The 22,971-nt window shown below is 41.0% G+C and overlaps 1 protein-coding gene across 4 annotated transcripts in view; it reads right to left on the reverse strand.

Moving 5' to 3' along the window:
• LOC105355847 overlaps nucleotides 1–22,971 on the reverse strand; it is a 57,157-nt gene that overhangs the window by 22,910 nt on the left and 11,276 nt on the right. The window contains exons 5-6 of one of the 4 annotated variants that reach the window (XM_023963415.1): nucleotides 22,301–22,354; nucleotides 19,168–19,653 (exon numbers count right to left, since the gene is read on the reverse strand). Coding sequence is in view for 3 of the 4 variants with exons in the window: in XM_023963412.1 (XP_023819180.1) it covers nucleotides 1,212–2,004 (793 nt within the window). In the remaining variant the exon portion in view is untranslated. Of the gene's footprint in view, nucleotides 1–1,211; nucleotides 3,477–5,079; nucleotides 5,323–19,167; nucleotides 19,654–22,300; nucleotides 22,355–22,971 lie in introns of those variants that run through there. The other 3 variants (XM_023963414.1, XM_023963412.1, XM_023963413.1) reach the window with 3 other exon arrangements.

The raw sequence follows: 22,971 nt of genomic DNA on the forward strand, positions 1-22,971 counted from the left end.
AAGTCACAAATTTTTATTCTACTGCAGGACCACCATGTGACCCTAACAAAGTACAAAATGTACTCTAAACTTGTAAACTAAGTATTTTTATGCCGTAATTATCTATTTTTATTGGTGGAAAGGAAAGGAAATAAATGCCAATCCTGCTCTTAATAATAAAGGAACATTGTGTTATAATAAAAGGGTTGTTTGAGAAATTCCTTGATAAATGTATTAAGCGTCTCAATCTGTGGCGAGAATAAATTAATTTTACCCGATTCATAGACAGATTTTCTGTCTGCCCCATGATGGATGACATTGTTTATTATCCTCTGCAATTTTTGACTAATTAAAGAATAACTGTGTGTTTTTGAGTTTGCACATACAGTACAGACCAAACGTTTGGACACACCTTCTCATTCAAATGAATGGAAAGGTGTGTCCAAACTGTATATTTCTGACCAGGTACATTGTGTTTTCTGCGGCATTTTATCACTCAAAATAAGAAGAAATGCAGTTTCTAGACTGCAGGATGAACTGAGAACCAAAGATGGAATTAAGCTGCACAAATTCCACATTTTTTACAGTATTCTTGCTAGAGTAGCGATACAAACACACATGTCTGTAACGTTTCATTAAAATGTGTACAACTGAACCAAAAGAAAACTCCAATAAGCCAGCCCTCACAAGCCTCAGCCTCTGTTTTAATTTGTTGACTTTTGTGTTTTAGATTTTTTTTTGTTTAACTTTTACTTTTTATTTCATCAAATCTCTTAAGGGTGTAGTGGTGTAAATGAACCCAGACTGTCCCATCACCTCTTTTATTTTCTAAGTTAGATTATACTTATATGAGAATGTTTTTCTTTATGTGGGAATAAATCAAATCAAATCTTGTGGCGTCCCCATCGTGTTTTTATGTATCAAACATTATCTTCATCTAACTGAACTTTTTGCGCCTGTTTATGGATAAAAACATTTTGAATTAAAAAATATGCAGCTTTAAGCTTAATTTTATTTAGTAGACGTCCTCCATCATGTGAAAAATGCCTCAAACACCACTTTCTCTTTAAAACGTTTATGTTTGCTGGGATAAATGTCTCAAATTGTCACTAAATTTAAATAAACTAGTTTGAGTGCATTTCATTTAGATACAAAAAGAAAAAGGCAAAAAAGAAAGGTATCATTTTAAAGAACACATGTGGAAAAATAATCTCTGAATGAAGCACACTCACTTTTCTGAAGGTGTTCATGGAGAGGGGTCATGTGACAGCCTCTCCAAACGGATCTGGGTTTTGCTTTCTCCTTGTCCACCCTTGTTGCTGACACAGGCTCTTCTTTGTCTCCAAAGTCTTCCTCTCTGTCGTTTTCAGGCTCAGCGTCGAGGTCCTCTGTGCTTTCATGTCCATCTGCCTTCAAACCCTCCACTTTTCCCTCATCTGCTTCCTGCTCACAGGAGTTGGACTTTTGATCTCCGCTTGACGTTCGTCCATCACTTTCCTCAGAATTGCTGTCAAAGAAGCGATCGTCTTCGACAACGTTAGAAGGAGTGGGTGGTATCAGATGGATAAGTGGTGTGAGGAGGCCTTCAGATGCTGGAGGGCTATCAGTGGCCCTCTCGTGCTGCAGATTGTATTCCTCTCTTTGTACGTTATCCTTTGCATCGCTGGATGGCTGAATGCTGAGTGCAGACAGATGTTTGAGTCCTTTCTTCTTCTGCAGCCTTGGAGTCGCAGACACAGCACTGGCGAAGCGAGCTTTGCTATTCGTCTGAGTCAGGGGGTCTTCGTCTGACAGACTGAAGCTGGCATTGACAATCCCCACATCCTCCACTCTAATCAGTATTGCTGCCTCCCTTTCACTTGATCCCTCTTTTTTGAGGTTCAGATGTAAGGAACCCTCATTAGTCTTCTCTTCCTGATGACCACGCAAACACGAGCAGCAGAGCAGCCTGCAGGACCAACGCCGAGTGCCTTTTCTCCATTTCCGTTCTTGAGGCCGCCGGTTTTCCACGTCTGTACTGGCCATAGTGGCGGCTCGCCCACCTCTTCATCTTTGAAAGAAAAAACAGAAGCTGCAGCCTCGCCACACCGTCCAGTCATCTGCATCACGTGTTGCTCAGGAGGACAGAGAGAAAAAGGCCACTTCATGCCGGTCAGATCAGGTGAAAACACTTGAAATGAATGCCAGCTTCAATCAGGATGCTTTGAAATGGTAAACAGCATCATTTCAGATGCACTTCAGCGTCAAAAGAAAACTCAGACGCTCTGAATAACACACCGGAAAAAACAGTCCAACAAAACCATCCGCTTATTTGTAAGATTATCCTGTGTTTATGTCCACATTGGTGCTTCTGTTTATGCATGACTGTGCATGGGCCGGCGTATCAGCAAGTCAGGGTATAATTCCTGTCAGGGTCATCTGTAGGAGACATAGGAATATGGGCTGGCGGATGCTTTGCTCACACAACCCGTATGGCGTCGGATGACATTTCCCTCATTCCGCAGGCCCGGTCCTGTCCTCTCCAGCTTGATTAATCATCCAGCACCAACCTGAAGCCATTTTAGCGCACCCACCCACACTGGAAGCATGTGTGAAAAGATGATATCCCTGCATTTCTCACACAGCCCAAAGAGTGACAGCAGAGTGATGGGGGGAAATGACTCTTACCTGTATCCACATCTCACCTTGCACACTGTGAGTGAAAGCAAAACGCTGGCGCTCTTTACCGTCTTTACCGGCTGCTGTTATTTAAGCTTTTCCACAGGAAGACTTTGATTTGCTCCTCAGTTTCCAGCTCATCCGTATTATTTAGAACGCAACCCAAAGAAAAGAAAGGACTTTTGCTCCTTTGAGTTCATTTTAAACTGTAGTTTTCTTTTTTTGTTCTTTTTTGTCAGATTGTGGAGCTGCCTTATTAAGCATCGTTCACACCGGTGACACATGTTCAAGAACGCGCTAAATGGGGGATCTTAAACTTCAGCCTTTAGCCCAATGTAATCACACTGGACAAGCAGGGAGGGACTACTTCTTTTTTCTTATTCTACTGTTTCCTGGCGCGTGCCGCCTCCCACATTTGGAAGAGATTTGCTGCGAAAAGTCGCAGCAGTGCAAATCTCTTCCAGGCTCCATTCCGATACATGAAAGACTTGGTGTCAAAAAATTCTGGCAAAAAAACAAAAAACTTCAGGATCAAGTTTCACATTTTTGGTACTTCTGTGAATTAAAAGCTATACATCACCAACAAATCTGCGTCCCTGATTGGTCAAAGTTTAACCTAATTTAAATTTCAGTCCGCGTTCAGTGTTTTGTACTCAGAGCTCAAAGACTGACTTTAAACATTTGTGGTAAATGCGAGAAATTTGAACGCAGAACCCGAAACGTACATTTACTCACGTTTACCTAGACTTATGATTAAAAGTGGCCGCTTGAACATGTGCTGCCAAATAAATCCTGATCTTTTAAAAGTCTTGACTTTAAAAAAAAAATGTTCAAGAAAAGTGCTATTAGATCTAATTAAAAAAATCAAAATTTCAGATACAGAACTTCTTTTATTTTGTTACAAAATCGAAATATGTAACATTCAGATTTTCGATTTTTACTTGTCTTTTCTGAAAATCAGCCATGAAGGTTAAAAACTTTAGTTTGATAAACCACAAATAACACAATTTAGTTTTCCTTTTTGTTAATAACTCTCCATTTCATAAATTTTCTTCAGTGTTGTGAAAAGAGATCTAAATGCTGCCTAATTTTTGAATTGGTCCCTGCCAAACATTTTCTGCAGACATTGTCTTTGATATCATATCTGAAGTCCTACTTACTTTCTTTACTTTGTCTCAACACAAAGTTAAACCAGCAGTAAACTATTTAAAAATATTCCCGTCACAGATTTGTTTTCTTTTTTAAAGAAATCAAACTAACAGCCTCTAGAGTTTCTTACTTTCTGCTCTTTTCCTCTCAGACTTTGTAAACATTTTCGTACAAATGCAAGAACAGGAAACTTGTCCCAGAGGCTGAAGATGGCTCCAGACCACACCATATGAATGTAACCACACAGGGTCATTTCTCATATGTCACTAAAGAGACAAAGATGCCAGCAGGCAGCGCCGCTCCTGATGCTGTGAACATCTGCGTTGAGTTAGAAGGTTCAGGTTAGGAGGTCAAGGTGAGAAGCTCCTTCAAAAACAGCGGAGAGCGAATGTGACAAAGCCTTATGGGATTTTAGAAAACAAAACAAGAAAGCAAAGGAAAACAATAAAAGTAGCAGCATCAAACAAAAGGAAAATAAAAAGCTTAAATAATGTTAAAGGGTGTAAAACAGGTCAAACAACTATGCTCTCAAAGGAGGGCAGTAGAGAGCAGACGCTCAGGGTGGAAGAAGTCCAACGCTGTTAAAAGATCTCCATATGTTGGTGTGATGCTTAAACAGCAGGAAACCCACTGAGTCTGAGGAAAACCAAGATAGAAACGAGTAGAAAGAAAAGCAAAATCTGCAGAAGCCTCTACAGAAAGAGATATTTCACCAATTAACGACGAGTTCGTTCATCAGCAGGAAACAAAATTCCTCATGGTGTTCAAATTCAAAATAAACACAAAACTATGCAGCAAAATGCAAAGATCACAACTCTATCAAAGGCACACAAAAAAACACGACAAAGAGCATTAACCTTGACAACTTGCAGATCTAGAAAAAAAATGACTTCCTTCTGATGTTGCAGAGACGTGGAGTTAGTAAAGACGAGGATGAATGCTTCACAGATGCTATAGGCCTGCAGGCACTTTGCAGAAAAGATGACCAGGATAAACATGGAAGCCCACCTTTTCCTCCAACATAAATTATAAACAAGTCTAATTATTTGCCTTTAACTTAGCCCCCTGGGTTTTGTTTGACTTTCTCCCCGCCTTCATGAACTCCCTGGACCTCCCTCCACTCTGTGAGGTAGGGTACATGTCCAGACAAATGTCTGAGAGGATCCCAGCGTACCCCGATTGTGTTTTTAACGGTCTCATAAGCAGAGAAAGTGGTAAACTCTGGATGGCCCAGATGTGGCTGTGCAGCCAACATCAACACCGACCCGCTTCTGCTTTCTAAAACAGCCTCACCTCGTGCTCTGCAGCAGCTCTGCGAAGCATGTCGAACATTTCCGGAGACAGTCGTGTTTCCATAGGCATCGGGACTCTGCGTGCACAGTCGGCGCTGGGTTGTGTGGTGATCATGACCCTGTTTGGTCATACAGAGAGCTGCTGCAGGCAAACACAGTTCCCCCCCAAAAAAGAGCCATTTTCTTCACTCCTATTCACAGAGGAGCAGAATGCTTCAGCCTCTCTGTAGTTGCATTGTGGGTCTGTAAGAAAAAAACCTTCTTAAAAGCTCAGTTCGAGGAAAACTTTGTTTTAACAGGTTCTTGAAGCATTTTTCTCATGATGGAGGACAATATATAAAGAAACATCACATTAAAACTGCGTTTCTTGTGAAAATTGTTGTGAATTATATATGTTCACATATGTGACGTAGAAAATACGCCGGGTGGGACACACACTTCCTGCTCTGCTCCATTCTGATGCATCCACCTGCAGACAAACAGATCCATGAACGTCTTTGTTTTCTTCGTCTGAGTTGGAATCTGGATCTAAACTGTACGGCAGGACAGCTCTGATATTGCTCACTAATGTTAAGTTGGGAGTGAGATAGGCTTCAAGCTAGTGGGAAAGCGTGTAAACAAAGGGATTATGGGAAATAGACCACGTCAACAGTCCCACCCACAACTTAGAGGTAAATTTCTATTGAACTCCTGCTGCTGTGCAGAAACTAGGTCAGAATCCGAATTCATTCCCTTCCCCTCCGCCTCCTCCCCATTGCTCCAATTGTAGGGGCGTTTGGACCTGAACTGTTTTTTTAACCCTTGTGCTATCTTAGATGACCCCCCCCCTTACATTGACGTGTTCTCCCTACCATGACAAAGGTGAATAAAGGTGGAAAGATTTCATGTAATCCATGGACACCAGTGAAGATCACAAATCATTGAAGAAAAAAGGTTCAGAGCACTGTCTAGTGGGTCTGGATGACCCAACTCCCAACGTTAAAGTGACTAGGATAGCACAAGGGTTAAGATGCAGCCGCTCCTCTTCGTGACCCCTCACAGACCCGGACAAACCAAAATCCTGCAGCATCTGTACAGGTCAACCTGGGACTCCGAATGTTAAAGTGCACAAGGGTTTAGAAGGAGCCGTTGCGCCAGTAGGGTGAAACACATTTCTTTTTGTGGGTGTGCTCTGTAAATAGAAGTTTACATTTAAATGCAAATAATAACATTTTGCTTTTGCATGATTTTTTTAAGTTACAAAACAATCTTATGCATTTTCTGATCGCTGGCAGCTAGGCGCTAACGTAGAGACCGGCGGGTATTGATGCAGTCCGGATTTTCAATTCAATTTTATCCATATAGCCCGATATTACAACCATAGTCGTCCCAGTGGGCTTCATACCGGTAATTCTATAGTAAACATGAAGACATGGAGTTCAATCGGTAATGGCTAAACTAAACAGACTAAACTGGCTATCCCTGCCCTTAGACCCTCCTTCTCAGTAAGGAAAAGCTCCTAAATTAAAAGAAGAAACCTCAGGGGTGTCCACTTGAAGGAGGGATCCTTCCCCAGGACGGACAGGTGATGGACCAGAACTCTTAGAGAAGAAGTAGCTTATCTGACTCTACAACTACATGTTTAAATTGGTCCAGCAGATGAGCTTCTTCCAGATGGAGTTGGGGGATTTTGAAGACCCAATTTTTTGGGGGATAGGGAGAAGACTTAGGAGAAGGGAAGCATTCAACCTAGAAATCGACAGGTTTTGGGATTTTGGCTAAAAACGGCATACTCTGAATTATGATGCATGATATGAGGTAAACTTGCAATTTGTGATATTTGTGATCAATATTGCAATGACCATATAACCTGCGATACATGAAGAAACAGCAAAACAACCAAAAGCATCATTTCCATTTTACTGGAACAGTTTAATTTAAATAAGAGTCAACATATCTTAAGTTCTACTCCAAATGACCCTACCCTACTCATAGGAGGCGAACATCTAACGTGAAAGAGCTCCATCCGATTTGTCAAATGCACAAACAGATTTACTGGATTTGTTAAATACTTCAAAGTGCCATAAGATTGTTTATGGAAATTTAAGGAAACCATTTATCACAGTTGTTGCAGTCTTTTCCATATCGCACAGCTTGATATCGCGATAAATTTGTGATTTATTGTGCAAGTCTAATCAGATTTAAAGGACCACTGGAAAGGCTTTGAAAATAGATCAAAAGACGATTGGAGTGGAACTTTGACAAGATTATATTTCTGGTAAGACAGAAAAGAAGAGAATTTTTATTGGAATAAATAGGGTCTTTTTTACTTTCCTAAGATTCAGTTTATGCTGCGTAAACAAGACTTCCCGAAGGAAATGAATGTCACCTTTTAATGTGAAATCAAGACGGATGGAAGGAGTGACTGTTTCAGAAAAACCTGTTCTGTCAGGGCTGTTGAGCAGCCACATGGGGCCAAACTGTGATGGCATTCAGGAGCTGAAGTTGATTTCAAAAAGGCTTCACTAAATCTGTTTAGAACAACAAGAAAAAAAAAAGGCCTTTTTTCCCCTCGGAGCAGATGCCCTCCTTTTGCTTCCTGTTTGTAATCAGCACTAAAACTCTTGGAAAGTGTGCCAAATATTTGCCGTTTCCCCTGTGGCTGATACCTAATAGCAGGAGAAAAAGGGTTCAGAGGGGAGAAGAAAAGGCCAGCGACCTTCAGAACTCCTCGGCTGAACTTTCCCCTCGTTTCCCCTCCCCTCCACTGCCAGCCTTTTCTCTCTAATCAATTACTGTTGGCAGTCAGGAGACCACCAATGATTAGCAGCGGCAAGGAAGAAGTGGTTTGGGGGGTTGCAGGGTGGGACAGGGGGGAATTTTAGGGGAAAGGACCTCTAAATGGCTTTGATCAAACGGCTGCCTTGAGAAAAGAGTAACGCAAACCCGACTTTGTGCTGCGTATGTTCATGAGAATGACGGTCGGCACCTTTAGGATTCTGACCGTCATCCGTCTCTGCGCTCACACCACACAGCTGAGAGCGGCTAATGCCGATGGGCTCAAAGACAACAACACACATAAACACAAACTTTTTTCTTTTCTTTTTTTTTTAGGGTCTTTGAAGCGGGGGGGGGGGGGGTAATTTACTGGCTCTGTTTTTTTATGAGAATCTGTGCCGTTCCCACGCCCAGTGTGGCAGGAAAGCTCAGCAATATCATTTGTCTTAGATGGGCTGATTGGCTTGCTGGAATCTGAAAGTGGCTTTGAAAGGGATGGAAGTTTAATTTGGTGACAGGAACTCTCCCACTGCAACCCCCACCACCACCACCACCACCACCACTGCCCGGCTCACACTTTTACTCATTTACTCTGTTTTTGTCTGAATGTTCGCTCGTGACATCTCCAGAGTGACGCTAAAGGAGCTGACAGACAGAAAAGTTGTAACTTAATCCGCTTTTATTGTGGCAATTTATTTAAAAAGTCCCACCCCGATCAGCTTTTGATCTACTTTCACAGTGTTCCCAGTGGTCTTTTTGTTTCTCTTGATGCCACTTTTAGCCATAATCAAAAAAATGTGTGTCATTTTCTAGGACGTAGTTTCTGCAAAGCAGCAGGAGTTCATCAGAAATTCACCTCTGAGTTGTTGGCAGGACTGTTGACTCAGGGCAACCCCACCCCACTTCCCATCACCCCTCTGTTTACACACTTGCCTCACAACCCACATCAAACATTACCGCTGCAACAAAAATGGCGAGAAATATTAAAGCTATTCAGCCGTAACCAGCTCAGAGGACGAACATGGATCTATTTGTTTATGTATTTATTTATTGATTTGTTTAAAATGCAACAGATGACCTTAGCAATTTTTTTTCTTTGCACTTTTTTTCCACATCTTTTTACCTGCACTGTCTGTAAACAGCTTTTTAAATTATACCACCCTGTTGTTTACATTTATGTTACAATTTCTTTTGTTTTTATATCATTCTTATTCTCTTTTTCCCCACTTATGTTTACAATCCTCTAACGAGCAAATTTCCCACATGTGGGATCAATAAAGTAATTCTGATTCTGATTAATAAAGCATTTATTGAATACATTACTATATCTGTATGTAAACATATTTATTATTCATGACCCATACAGTCAAGGGAAAGAAAGAAAAATACATTTTGATGTAAAAAAGAAAGATGATGTAACAAACACTTATAACCTGTGTCATAATTCTTAAATTTCATCTCATTTTCTTGTGAGTTCTAGAGTTTAACATATATGTTTTAGTATAGTACTTGAAATTAAATCTCCTTCTATGCTTTAGATTTGAACAAAGAAAAACTCAAATTATTATTATTATCTCTATATTTCCCATAATCCCTTTGTTTACACGCTTTCCCACTAGCTTGCAGCCTATCTCACCCCCAACTTAACATTAGTGAGCAATATAAGAGCTGTCCTGCCGTACAGTTTAGATCCAGATTCCAGCTCAGACGAGGAAAACAAAGACGTTCATGGATCTGTTTGTCTGCAGGTGGATGCATCAAATAAATTCTCTTTATAAATGCCACAAAAACATGTTAAAAACACAATTTTCATGGGACTGGGTCTTTACTGATGCACGCAAACTTTCTAAACAGATTAAGATGCTAAGAAAACAGCTGCTGCTGCTGCTGCATACAGGCATTCTGAGCATCACTGCATGAATGACTAACACTAGTTTTCCCATGGAAACACCTTCTGTTGATGCCATGCGGTTATCTCCTCACTGATGTCCTCCTTTGAGATAAGTTTGAGGAAGTGAAGTAAATAGATAAACAAAATTACACTCCATCTGTCCTTTCAGAGCTAACCGAGAAACTCGGACTGGACTCTGGGATTTTACACACAGACGTGGATTTCAAAGCCGCTGTCAGGGGTGTTTAGACAGAGGCCGAATGAGGACAAAGGCCCACCGTTGACAACTTGTCCCACTGTTGCCCCTTTGAGGATTCCTAACAAAGCTCGCATCCTCATAGACATCACTGCAAATTAATTTTAACACTTGGTGAAAAGCCAGATTAGTGCCGAGGGGATGGCACAAAGGGTGTTAAATACGAGGAGAGGCACGCTGGACTGCAGGCCCTGCTTGGAGCACTTTACCTACAGCTGCCGACACTGACCTATTTTCACCAAACCAAGTCTTTTCCTATCACCCATTGTGTAGAAACCTCGCAGAGTGCACCATTAAAGTGTTATCTGCATGACCCCCTTTGGACGGCAGCCTTTGATGCCTCTCATAAAAGCAGGGATGGAGGCTTTAATTAAGTGTGGCAGGTGATTAGATGGTTCATATACATCTGGAGGGTTAGGAGCAGATGTTGCAGAAGACAATGGAGAGGAAGTAGCTCTATTAATAAAACTATAGCCTGCAGTGATAGAAACGACCCTCACTTGGAAAACACGCAAAAATGACTTAATATTCACTTTTTGATGCTGTAAAAATTACCAGGTGGGAACAATTTCATGTTATGCACTTTTGTGCACTTTTCTCATATACTTTCCCTTACTTACGTTGGGGGTTAGGAGGAGCTGGATCGGTTAGGGAGGAATTCAGATTCAGACTTAGACTTAAGAATGAGATTGCGTAAGATCTCAGGGTTGTGTAGCGTAAAAACAACAGTGCACCAAAAAAACAAAAGATGATTCTGTGTGACATTTTTGTCATGCTTGATCTGCTTTACTTTACTTATTTTCTGTTGTTCTTATCAATAAAGTTAGTTTAGATTAGTGGATGTCACATCCTGTGATAAGATCCTTTTCCTGATCTGATACCATCCACTGTTAAGGATCATCATACAAATGTTGTGAATGTTTGAGTTAACAGCAGTTTGTTTTATGTTGTCATTGTTCACCTTTCGGTATTTCCCTTCAGGGGTCTCAGCAGCGAATCAGCTTTCACTGAGTCGCACAGGTGGTTTGGCAGAGATTTTTACGCCGGATGCCCTTCCTGACATTTACCCGGGCTGGGGACAGGCACAGGGGGACCCAAACTTGGGCCCCCTTGTGGCAGGTTGTTGTATAGTTGCTTATTTCATGAAAGTTTGTGGGGGGTTTTTCTTCTTTTTTTAAGTTTTCATTTCTTGTTTGGTGCAAGTGAAGAAAAGACTGAAAATCATCAAAAAGAACTGAACTGGTCCACAGGTTGTCACACCCCGATGAGTCCACTGCGTTTTATAAAAAAAAAAAAAATATTTCAGCACAAAGTTCTTTCCATCAAAAAGCCTTTGATTTGGTGAAGGTGATTTTTGGAAAAACAGTATCTAATGTTGTGTAGGAAATGTGAAAACCGTTCGGTTTCCTCCCGTTCTGATTCTTCGAGCCCTCATCACTATTTAACCCTTGTGCTATCTTAGATGACCCCACCCTTCCATTGACGTGTTCTCCCTACCATGACAAAGGTGGATAAAGGTGGAAAGATTTCATGTAATCCATGGACACCAGTGAAGATCACAAATCATTGAAGAAAAAAGGTTCAGCGCTCTGTTTAGTGGTTCTAGATGACCCAACTCCCAATGGTAAAGTGCCTAGGATAGCACAAGGGTTAAAATAAACACTCGGAAAACTGTTGGAAAATAGAACAATCCTTTAGAAAAACTGGTTTTCACGCATAAGCTTGAGCAATCAAAAATCCCAAAAAAGGAGCAGTGTTGTTTACATTATTCCTTAATAGTGGAAATAAGAAAATGTGGTGCATTTCAAAATTGCCAATTAGGACAAAGTGGTCACTATTAGTTTGCAGAACTCAAGCTTAAACAGTTTTTAGAAAAACACGCTGACATAATTATTACAAAGTTATATTTTTATAAGAAACTTGAGTTGGTTTGACAAAAAGGTGGTGAAATCTGCACCCGTTCCCATCCAGGTGGGCTTCTCCACCCTGTTGCATCACCAATCCACCATCGGTCAAGCTGTACACGTCTGACAGATCACTTCCTCTTTTTTCAATAAGAACTCCACACAGGATGTGTATTGGTTGACTCAGTTACTTTTTTTCTGCCCATGTTCTGTGGATGCAAACAAATCATCACCCTTCCACCTCCGTGCTTGACAGCTGTTCCTGCTGTTTGGTTTGGTTTTCAGGTGTGGTTGAACATCTCCGCTCGGGTCTTGTCATTTTTTTGTTTGGTTTTCGGTTTAAATGTTTCTTTGCGGACACGGCTTGAGCCGTCCTTCCGCATTCTTTCCTGAGAGAAGAGGCTTTCTCGAACTAACTCATCATGTCGTTTCTTGATTGCTCTGCAATAAAACTAACACTGAACCTACAAGCTGAGGCCTGAAGATTCCTGGTTACTGTTTTTCGTCGTCTGACTTTGAAGTAAATACGTTGGAAACACTTTTCACCTGTGAGTAATCATTTTTATTGGATGTTTTGAACTATAGGCTTTCAGATCAGCACAGAAGGAAAAACAAAAAAGTATTGAATAAATGAAGAAAAATAATAATGGGGGCAAGTATCAGCACTCCCACATAGCTTTACTAAAATAAGGAACACCACGCGCTGTGTGCTTTTTAGTCACATGTGACGGATGTCACGGAGGTTTTGAGGAAGTGTGGCGGTGATCCTTTCATTTCACAGTCAAGTGAGGACAGAAACCTGACCCTGTGAGCAGCTCAATTAGAGAAAAGGCAGCACATTAGCTGCTCATTTCCTGTTCTCAATGGACTTTTGAAATCATCACAAGCTTATTCATCCTCGTGTCAAAACGAAAAATTTGCTCAACCCAAAGAGCCGTTGCTCTTCAGAATTTGCAATGACCTTCAGGCTTTAAAAGCTTTATTTTGAAGCAGTGAATCACAAATGTTATGCACGTGATGCTGTAGTACGTGGCACATGCTCATCAAACCCTAAAATCTATGAGAAAACCTAACGAAAAGACTCCAACGGATGCTGTAATCCCTGCAGCTCAGGCCAGGTTTTTGCTGCCACAAATCTGTGTTTAGGGATTGTGTATTTTCCTCCTGAAGGCCATTAATGCCAAACGTGTCAGCGTGCTGCACAACAGCAGGCTGTTTTAGCACTCAGGTTGATGAGGGTTGCCCTTTCACCTTGACCTGAGTGAAAGAGGATAGCTCATTGTCTCCCTGGGTTTCTTTAAGTAGAAACTGTGTTTAAACCATGAGAGCTGAGTCTTCATAGACGTTTCTGCTCTTACATAATTTTCCTAACAAATATGGTTTATTTGTATTATTTTATTCTTATTATTTATTTATTTTATTATTTGATTCTGTTTTGTTTTCATATACTTGGGACACAAGGAACCACCTGGAACATACTTTACAACTGACAATTGTTATTTTCTCTGTGGTGCATTGTTGGTGGTCACATGCACCCGTACCGGGCTTCACACATACAGGTGCTGCAAGTTTTTTGGGTTGTCTGAAGAGTCGTAGAGAGTAGCAGCTGCATCTTAAAGGAGGCAGAGGTGTGTCCTGCAGTTCCCTTAAGGCTCGTACAGCCACCTATAGGGACGTACCATTTTTCTGCATGTGGTAATTCTATCATGAACCTTTAGGTAAGCTGCATGCACTTATGACATATGGGTGACACAGTCGTACAGATCCCTCACACTGCACTCTAGTCGTAAGTAAAGTGTGAGTCCTGGCTCCTGACTGACTGTGCACAAACGCGAACTCGTATGACACCCAAAGAATGTTCACACAAGCGACTTTGTCTAACTTCCTTATTGCTAGCAAACAGTGCCTTTTGTGAGATCTTTGCGTTACAGGGCACACAAGGAGCGTGCACTTATCGGTTGAGTACTAATGTGCTTCTTGCGCAGTGCACAGAATTTAAAGGTGCTGAAAAAATTCAAAATCTGTACAACACGCCCACATTTCACTTACTTCAACCTTACGTGTTGTTGTAGTGTTTATTTCGACCTGTCACACGCAGCATGCCTGTAAACATTTAGTAACATTTTTGTTCTCTGGGTCACCGAGCAGTCTACGACCTTGATAGTTCGTGCAGGAACCTACATGCCCCATACGGGGTTGCCTATATTTTGCTAATCAAAACAGAACATCTTCCTAAAGTTATTTCAGTACGAGTCCACCTTCCAACAAAACTACAGTCTGTTTCAGCCTCCATGACGCACTGACAGCCGGCTTTGGAGTCAAAAGAGGAGATAATTCTGTCGGTCTGATAAAGATCCACGCTCTCTGGCTAAGCCCCGTCCCCGGCACCCCCCACTCCCACCCACCCAACCTCACCCTGCGCCGGCTGTAATGCCCTGGAATCTGATGGCGCACAGGAAGTCCTTATTGTACTGGTGCGGAGATCCCAGAGTCAGACAGCATACAGGAGCTATGTCATCCCTGGCAGAGAAAAGCATATCTTTGCGCTTGCTCACCGTGTAACAAAGACGTAAATAAACACTGGAACCCCACCGGTCTTCAACTGTCATTTCAATTAGGCCAAATAGTGACGGAAAGCCACGGCCTGTGTTTTCCCAGCCATGAGGTTACCTCTGACCCCCGCGGCTCCTGCCTGAGGTGACTTTTTTTTTTTTATCAGCCCATGGGGTCAGTGCTCGGTCCTCGCAGCCATCAGTAGCTAACCCAGATCTGCAGAGTCGACACCTTTGCCTTCCTGGCTGCCGGCTGCATTAGCACACTGAAGCCACACAGCTCTCCCTCTCCCACACTGCAAACATCCTCCCTACGGCCAGATAACATCTCTTTGTCACATCCATTCATGTGCAGGCCAAGAGCCGATCCTCCATGCTGCACATGCTGATGCAGTGAGCTTTTCCAGGGAGTATTTTAAATCCAGGAGACTTGAGAAAAAGCAACATTTTTAAGACAAGTTAAAGTCTCTTTTGGCCTGAAATGAACTACTATTGCTTTCTGTGGTCGCTGATTGATCACTTCTATGGACCACTTTCTCAGCGTCCTTATGAAGCCCATTAAATTATCTCAATATAAACATGACAAACAGTCCTGAGAGTCTTTAGCTTTTGCCAAAGTCTCAGTCTGATCCAAATAGAAGCAAAGAAGTTAAGAGAACCGTTATCAAGTTTCCAGGAAGCCAAGCCTTAGGGATGGAACAGTAAATGTTTTGTTACTGACAGTAATTCGTCCAAATTCTCCCACTCTGGCTTTCATTTGCATTTTTCTAAAGATACTCCACCCACTAATTGTGTCACTGAATGAGAGATAGATGCACTCTGCATTTTTACTGGACGAACAAAACCAGCCTTTGTGTCAGTCCAATTGAGACGATTGATGATCCCAAACTCGCTGTATGTTTTAGAAGATTCCCTTTTGGAAAAAAAAGTCTTGAAAATATTGGTGTGCCATTCCTCAGGCAAAAACAAACTGCTGAGATCCCTCCCTCTTCAAGCTTCACCTGCACCTAATCTGTCAGCTCATCTCAGCCATACAAAGCCCTGTCAACCTGAGTAAGATAATGCCATGTTGGTGGTGGTCTCTAAAGACCAGCAGGGACAATGGATCAAATGCTGACCAAAATACAAAGAGGCTTTGAACTATTGTCCCAGGTCTCTTTACCTCTATTGCTCCTCCTCTCTGCACTAAAACACTCATGTTATCTGACCCAGTGAAAGTACTCAACTCCAAAGAAAGAGCAGGAAAGGTCAGATTAGTCTTCTTATCTACCTCTAGAACACTCAGAAAACCGGAACTGTCTCATAAAAATCACGTTTTGTCCACTTTTGTTCAGTTTACTAACATTTAAAAATTCACTTTCTCGGAGTGTTGCTAAAATGAACGTTTTCCAAAAGTTTGAATAAAGGAACTATCCCGACGAGAATTGCAAAGCGAAGAACGTCCTTTATTCTTTTTCTCATTGCTTTGCCAAGCCCTCATAATTCCTGGTCAATAACTGAAGAGGTCTTTAGTCATGTGGTTTTGTTTACAAGCTTCAGTTGTGACAGAAATCTTCGGCGGATGCCAGTCTGAATACAGGCCAAACATAAGGTTCAGGACTCGACCTGGACCAAATGAAGCGGACTCTGTCTGAACCAGCGGACCTTTTCAGTCTGAATCTGTGAATGCAGCCTTTTTTTCTTTAACTCATTTTGGTGAATTCTTATCTGTCTTTCCTGTATTTTATTGTTGTTGTATTTATATGCTGTTATTTATAATGTTTTGTTCTGAATATTATCAATTTTAACATTTTCTTTTCTATTTTTTTATTTTCTTTTCTAAAGCACATTGGCACCGTGATTGTGTCGTAAAGTGTTATTGAAATAAAGTTTTATTCCTTTGTTCACTCATTCATTTATTCGGGGGAAAAAACTGGTACTTTTTCTTTTTTGCCCTTATATATTTGGACCAAAACTTGCATGTAGTTTTTTTAGTTTTTGAACACAGGAGTGAGTTAATTTTCCCATAAAATGTCTCAAACCCAAACGAAGCCTTGATTTTGAAATGCTGGTGTTGGCCTGAATGGTCCTTTCCCACTCTGGTTCACACTTTAACCACATGTTGTAACACAGATATAAGACAATGATTCATGTGAACACGTGTTTTTACTTGTAAAGGTTCCTCTAAGTGGCCTTTGAGTACCCAAAGAAGTCAACATTTGTTTCAGCTATAAGGAATTTAAGCTTAAAATAATCTCTGGAATCTTCTCAATGGATGTGGTAAACTAGAAAAACTGCACAGAGTTCCTAAAAACAGATTTAAAACACCTCCTTAGAAGTACTAATAAAGTATCTGTTTCACAGAAATGTCTAAAGGAAGGGGGTAAATGATTAAAGTCCCGTTCAAACTACCTTTAAGCATCATTTCAAGCTTTTTAATGCCTTTATTTGGGTGTGTTAACAAAAAGAGGTTTTCTGCTTCTACCCTTTAATTAATAAAAAACAAGTCTCTCTTTTTTTAATGTGTAATCATCCAAATCATAACATCTTAGAGTATTACTTGCTGTTTGTAAATTGCATTTCCTGTATTGCCATCTATGTTTTGCTCTAAACAGCGTTTCAAAGTGAGCTTTTATACAGCAAATCACAGTTTGGAACCAGAAATCCCTGTCATTCATGCGACTTCAGAGTCACTAAATGTGGTTTGGACCACACGGTTGTTAAGGTAGATCAGAGGACTTCACAGGATTGAGGAATAAAATCACATAAACATTTGGATTACATAGAACACAATTGATTTTCTTTTACGGCGAGGAAAATCCCACACATCTCAGATCCTTTCTGCATCTCTGTTGTTTTTTCCCTCTCAGCTTTTACTCATTTTTAATGAGCTGGTGCAACAAGACAATTAGTCATCTGTGGTTTTCTTAGATACAAGTCAGGGGAAAAGCTCTGCAAATATGATTTAAGGATCTAACTGGAAAACTTCATAGGTGGTTTGAGAAAACCAACAACATCCTATTTGATTAGGTGTTCTCAGAAACAAGAAGTGCATTGACAACCGTCGAAAAGCAGCTTGGAAAATCACAAGCTGCTGAGCGCTGCCAGCTTTCGTGAAAAAGACAATAAAACATCCCAGCAAGCAGTGAAAGAGAAAGCTTTTCAGTTTCCAAGTGCTTGAAAAGTGGGACTTTCTCTTGCAATATAAATCTGATGAAATCTGATCCTTGGACATCAATCCCTGTCTCCATGATAAAGACACTGATGACAGAGGAGTTGATCACTAGCCCAGGGTGGGGTCCATGCATATTTTTCTGCAGTTCTACTGTAAATGCAGCCGACTCCACCCAAATGCAAACCACTCCACGGGTTCGTGTCTCGTCCAAAACTGCCTGCAGGATTCAAGTCTAGTATGTTGTGCACCGATTGTTTACCTTCCATCAAACACTTCCAAATAACGGGACCGGGTGGAGCCGTGGATAATGAGAAAACAACAAGTATGCAATCAGCTGGGAGACACTGGGAAAACCTCGTATTCTTGGCAGACGGGGCTCATGATGCAGGTTTGTCCAATTCTGCCATCTGGCACTGATGCCTTTGCAGAACCGTGCCTGGTGGAGCAATTTTACAGCTCAACCTTATTTAGTGGGGTAACACAAACTCATTAGTTCTGCATTTCTGTGTGAAAGAAAAGAAAACGATGTTGTTATGATTGCACTCACCAGAAAGGCTCCAATCCTGAAAAGCACAGACAGTCATTAAGTCAGGGCAAAGCTCAATAAATCCTATTGTATATTTTTTCAGTAGCACATAATCACCGCCTAATTTTTTAAAAGGCAATCACAGTAAACTCCTTGTTTTTCATGAGTTACAACAACCTGACTGTGCTGTACCCAGACTGTGACGCAGGGTTTCAAAGTGTGTCAGATGAAACATGGCATTTGCTCTTCCAGTGTCAGAAGGAAAACAGAGTCACATGACTCTGACCTTCACTTAACCGGCAGAGCAGCAGCCCGGCGATGTGCTAAACATGTAAACCACTCTGTGTTTGATTTACAAAGCCGACTGAGAAGCAGAAAACAGTAACCCAGAGCTCTGAATTTCAGGTAAAATACATTAAAATGGAGGATATCAAACCATTGACTGTGTGTCAAAACTGGACTAAGATGCCCCTCCCCCCTGGCCTTCTAAACAGGAAGTGGTGGCAGATAAATCGATAAACTATTATAATGAAACCATTTAAACAGTCAAAATGCGATATTCATCCAACACTGACATACAATATTTACATCTGCAAGTTCATGCGGTTGTTTGGTATATCCTCTTCCAGAGTGAGTGCTTTGTTGTTTGTATTTAAGCCCAACTTGAAGTTGTTTCTTAAATGTATTAAACGTTGAACAGTCGTATCTGTTCCAGATGTTACCGCCCTTAACGGAGAGGACAGACTGTCCAAAATAGGAACCCTGCAGGGCACCACACGGCGACAGACCTAGTGGGTGCACCAGCACTAGATTTCAACTTGATATTTTCGCTTTACGGAGCAGATGCATGTCCATGAAGAATTTGGGACATTGTTCATGCAAATTTAAAGTATAAGTATTTACACTTCAATGCTTTACAATTTGCAAAAAATACAAATAAAACTACCGAAAAGCTTCAGTAAACAGAACTGGTTATTTGGCCAACACACACCACATATAATAGGAGGAATTCTGCCCAATGAGAAATACTGGAAATTACATTTTCTTACCCCAACAGGAGAAGATGCAAAGGTGTCATTGTTCCATGATGGAGAAGATAAGAGATTCTCCCTTTCTCTGTTTGAAGATAAATGGTACACGGCTGAGAGTGTGCTGGCGTGAGGTGGTTGGCTGATAGTAGGGGATTAAATGGAATTAAGAGTGTCCAGATGCTGGGCTGCATGCAGATTGATTCAAACGAATACTCTGACTCACTGAATCTCCCCACTGGAGAGTAAACAATGAACATTATCGGTTAGTTAATCTCAGAACTTTCTATCCAGCCTTTGTGCCACATAAATCTAAGGATTGGACCTTCTTGAAGCAAAAGCTGAGGTCTCTGTACTTTGGTTTATGCATGTGCATCTTCCAACTGCATCTGTGTAGCTCTGCTGAAGCTCCATTGTCTAAAGCTGATTATAGGAGGCCAGATGGGCCTCCGTGGCCACGCCCAGTCTGTCTCCGCCAATGATCTTCACCCAATGACTGAAGCACATCTGCACAGGAGGAACACAAAAGGACATCAAATTGGGTCATGGCTACTGACTCTATAAGAGAAGTGGACTGAGTGACCCCGCCCCTATGGCGTTCCAAACAGGAAGTACCCGCCAAAACCCTATAGACTTCTATAGAGAAATAAGCAGCTTTTGCTCAGTCTATTGGTCAGAAGAACCATTCTTGCTCTGAAACCTTTCTTTCTAACCCTTGTGCTATCTTAGATGACCCCACCCTTACTTTAACGTGTTCTACCTACCATGACAAAGGTGGATGAAGGTGGAAAGATTTCATGTAATCCATGGACACCAGTGAAGATCACAAACCATTGAAGAAAAAAGGTTCAGAGCACTGTCGAGTGGGTCTAGATGACCCAACTCCCAATGTTAAAGTGCCTATAGCACAAGGGTTAAACACAATCTTGATAATCCTCTTTTTTTAAAAATATTATTACTGTAGTTCAGGTTATTCAAGTTATAAACTGACCAATCAGATTCCTAAATATAAGTAGGTGGAGTTTTCCGGCCCCCATGTTCAACGTTCAAAACGTTTGACTGACACATTTGGGCTGTGTCTGAACCCTAACCCACCCTAACCCCTAACCACTAAAAAACTATGTAGTGCCCAGGATATTAAAAGCAATTCAGACACCATGCTCACTGCTTTTGACGTCATCGATTTCAAGAAGTGAAAATCGAATTGATATGAGCGTTTTGCGATGGTCATTTATGAATCCATTGTCATACTGGCAAAAATTGTTCAGACGCAATGCATTGTGGTCTACATTCACCAATCCAGTGACTATCGATGCACTCTGGTTTTTCACAGAGACTTCTGGTCATTTCTAGGGCGCTGGATTTTGGAATGGTAGATTCGGACAGCACTACAAAATGCTGAACGCCCTATGGAGCGCACTGTAGTGAGTAAGGAAGAAATTTGGACACAACCTTGGTGTAGCCCCCCTTTCAAGTGGAAGGGATGTGGCCTTTTAACAAGCTCACTCAAGATTGGCCAGAGTGGTTGTCATGGAAACGACGACTCAAATCGTTGTCTGTGTCTGAGAACGTGACCAAGTGATGTCACCAAAAGAAAACGGTTTACTTCTGCCGTAATTTTTCTGAAGTACAGAAGCGGCGGCCATGTTGGAACCGGACAGCGTCAGTGAGCAGTGATGGATCCGAATCGGTCTGTCAAGGTTTCTTAATCTGATATGAACAGGATTATGACAACTATGAAAAAATATAAAATGAAATAACCCAGTGGGGGTGGGATTATATGAGCTCTAATAATGACTGTATTTAATAAATGTGATGTGACCTAAGTTTAATTATCTGTATCATGGCAAAAAATCTCTATTTATGTTTATGAATTATTTTCTTCTTACATTTTTGTTGATTTTTCTGTCTTTTAATCAATGTATTCCTTTGTTTTCTGAAATGAGTTTAACATATCTTTGATTTTTTTTTGTTGTATTGTCCACACTTAAAAACTTGAAAGAACCAAATGCAATAATAATAATAAAAAAAGCAATACACAAGCTCCAATTAAAATATCACCAATTTTCTAGCCACAGTGTTCAGCTCTGAGGCCCGGCTGCCTCCCTGCAGCCTCCCCTGAAAGTCTCCCGTGACCCCTCAGACCCTCCATGAATCTGCTGAGTGATTGCAGAGCTCAATTAACACTCCTCGAATTGCTCCTGCAGAGGGGAACAGTCGCATGTGTAACCGCCGCGAAACCAAAGACGCTGGTTCACCGCGGGTTCTGTGGTAATGACACAGCGGACCCGGTACAATGAAAAATGGGTCGAGGGTCCAAAACCATAATAGTAGCTATTGTGCTAGTGGCCACACAGTCTCTCAAGTGCAATATTCAGGAAATCCATTTCATTACATCCAATAGAGCCTCAATCATGTGTAAAATTCGCAGTTTGAATGGGCTTGCTATCATATCAGTCATCAGTGGGCACAGGGAACACTAATGGAGGCCCATTCTTCCTGCGAACTCTTTGTGTTTTTTGTTCCCACTCACAGTATCAGTGCTGAGGCTCATTTTAGACTTTTTTCAATCAAAACAGGACTTTCAGTCATTCTTGTTGCTCTGAACCAGCTTTTGCACATCAATATGTTTCCTCAAGATTAAGACAGGATTGGATTTGACCTGCCGAAGACAAGAAATGATTCAAAGTGGAGTCCTTGTTTTCATGTTAAATCTAGAGCGGTGCTCGGTTTCAGTTTTGGACTTTGGACACAAATATCACCTATAAATCAGTTAAAGAAAGAAACACAGAAAAAGTGAATTATAGGGGGGAAAAACTTTAGAGAACTGCCTCTGATTGCTTCATTTAGTTGAATTTCTTGTTGAAATTTATAACTTTGAGCAAACAGTAACCACTTATTTCAGAGATGTTTCTCATGACTTTATGTACCAGTGCAGAAAAACATGAAATCTTCTTCTTCATCTGTTATTATTACTGACAAAAAAGAGAATATTTTGTCTTCACGCAGATGCTCCTGTTTCTGTTTTTGTGTTGTTGGTCTTCTCACACCCCAACAGCTCTCATTTATTTAGAATGTGTTTTTCTCTGCAGAGTTATCAACATTTAGGCATAAAATAGTCTCATTTACAGGTGTCTTCACAGGTACAACTCACCTGATCCAGGTAATCTGCAGCAGGTATCTGGAACATGAGCATCCCTGGAGTTCCCTGTAAAAGACCGCAAACATCATTCAGTCAAAAACAATGTGAAGAAATGATATTTATTAAGAAATTTTGTTATTGAGCTTGGGTAATAACAATCATAAATGTTGCATAAACAGTAAGCGTGAAGAAAAGATGGTGCTCAAAGCAGGGGCGGAGCTACAGGGAGGCAAATGGTGGCACCTGCCCCCCCAGTAGAAAGCTTTACCCCTCCCACTTGACCCCTTATTTTGAGTCAATATTAGTATTGTTCTAGACAAATAATATTAACAAAAAAAGCTTCATGAATAATAATAAAAAAAAGTGTTTATGCATATTTTTGATCCTTTATTTTGTTATGGTTGTCTACTCTACTCAGCTGTTCCCATTTGCTCCCTACCAAAGACCTCTGCTTTAGCTCCACCACTGGCTCAGAAACTAAGAATTCTACCAACACCGTTCTCAGGTGAATCTCAATTATTCATTTCCCAATTGTATTCCAGTTGTGTTCTTAATTTTGATTTTTTTTTTTCAGTGTTCCACTTCTAAGAAAGGCAATAAAAACCAAAACCACATGGGTGCATCTCAGATAACAATAAAACTCAATTTTCTGCAGTAAATCTGCTTTTTTTAAATTCCTCGTG

The sequence above is a fragment of the Oryzias latipes genome, chromosome 15 (assembly GCF_002234675.1).
Source record: "Oryzias latipes chromosome 15, ASM223467v1".
NCBI lineage: Eukaryota > Metazoa > Chordata > Actinopteri > Beloniformes > Adrianichthyidae > Oryzias > Oryzias latipes.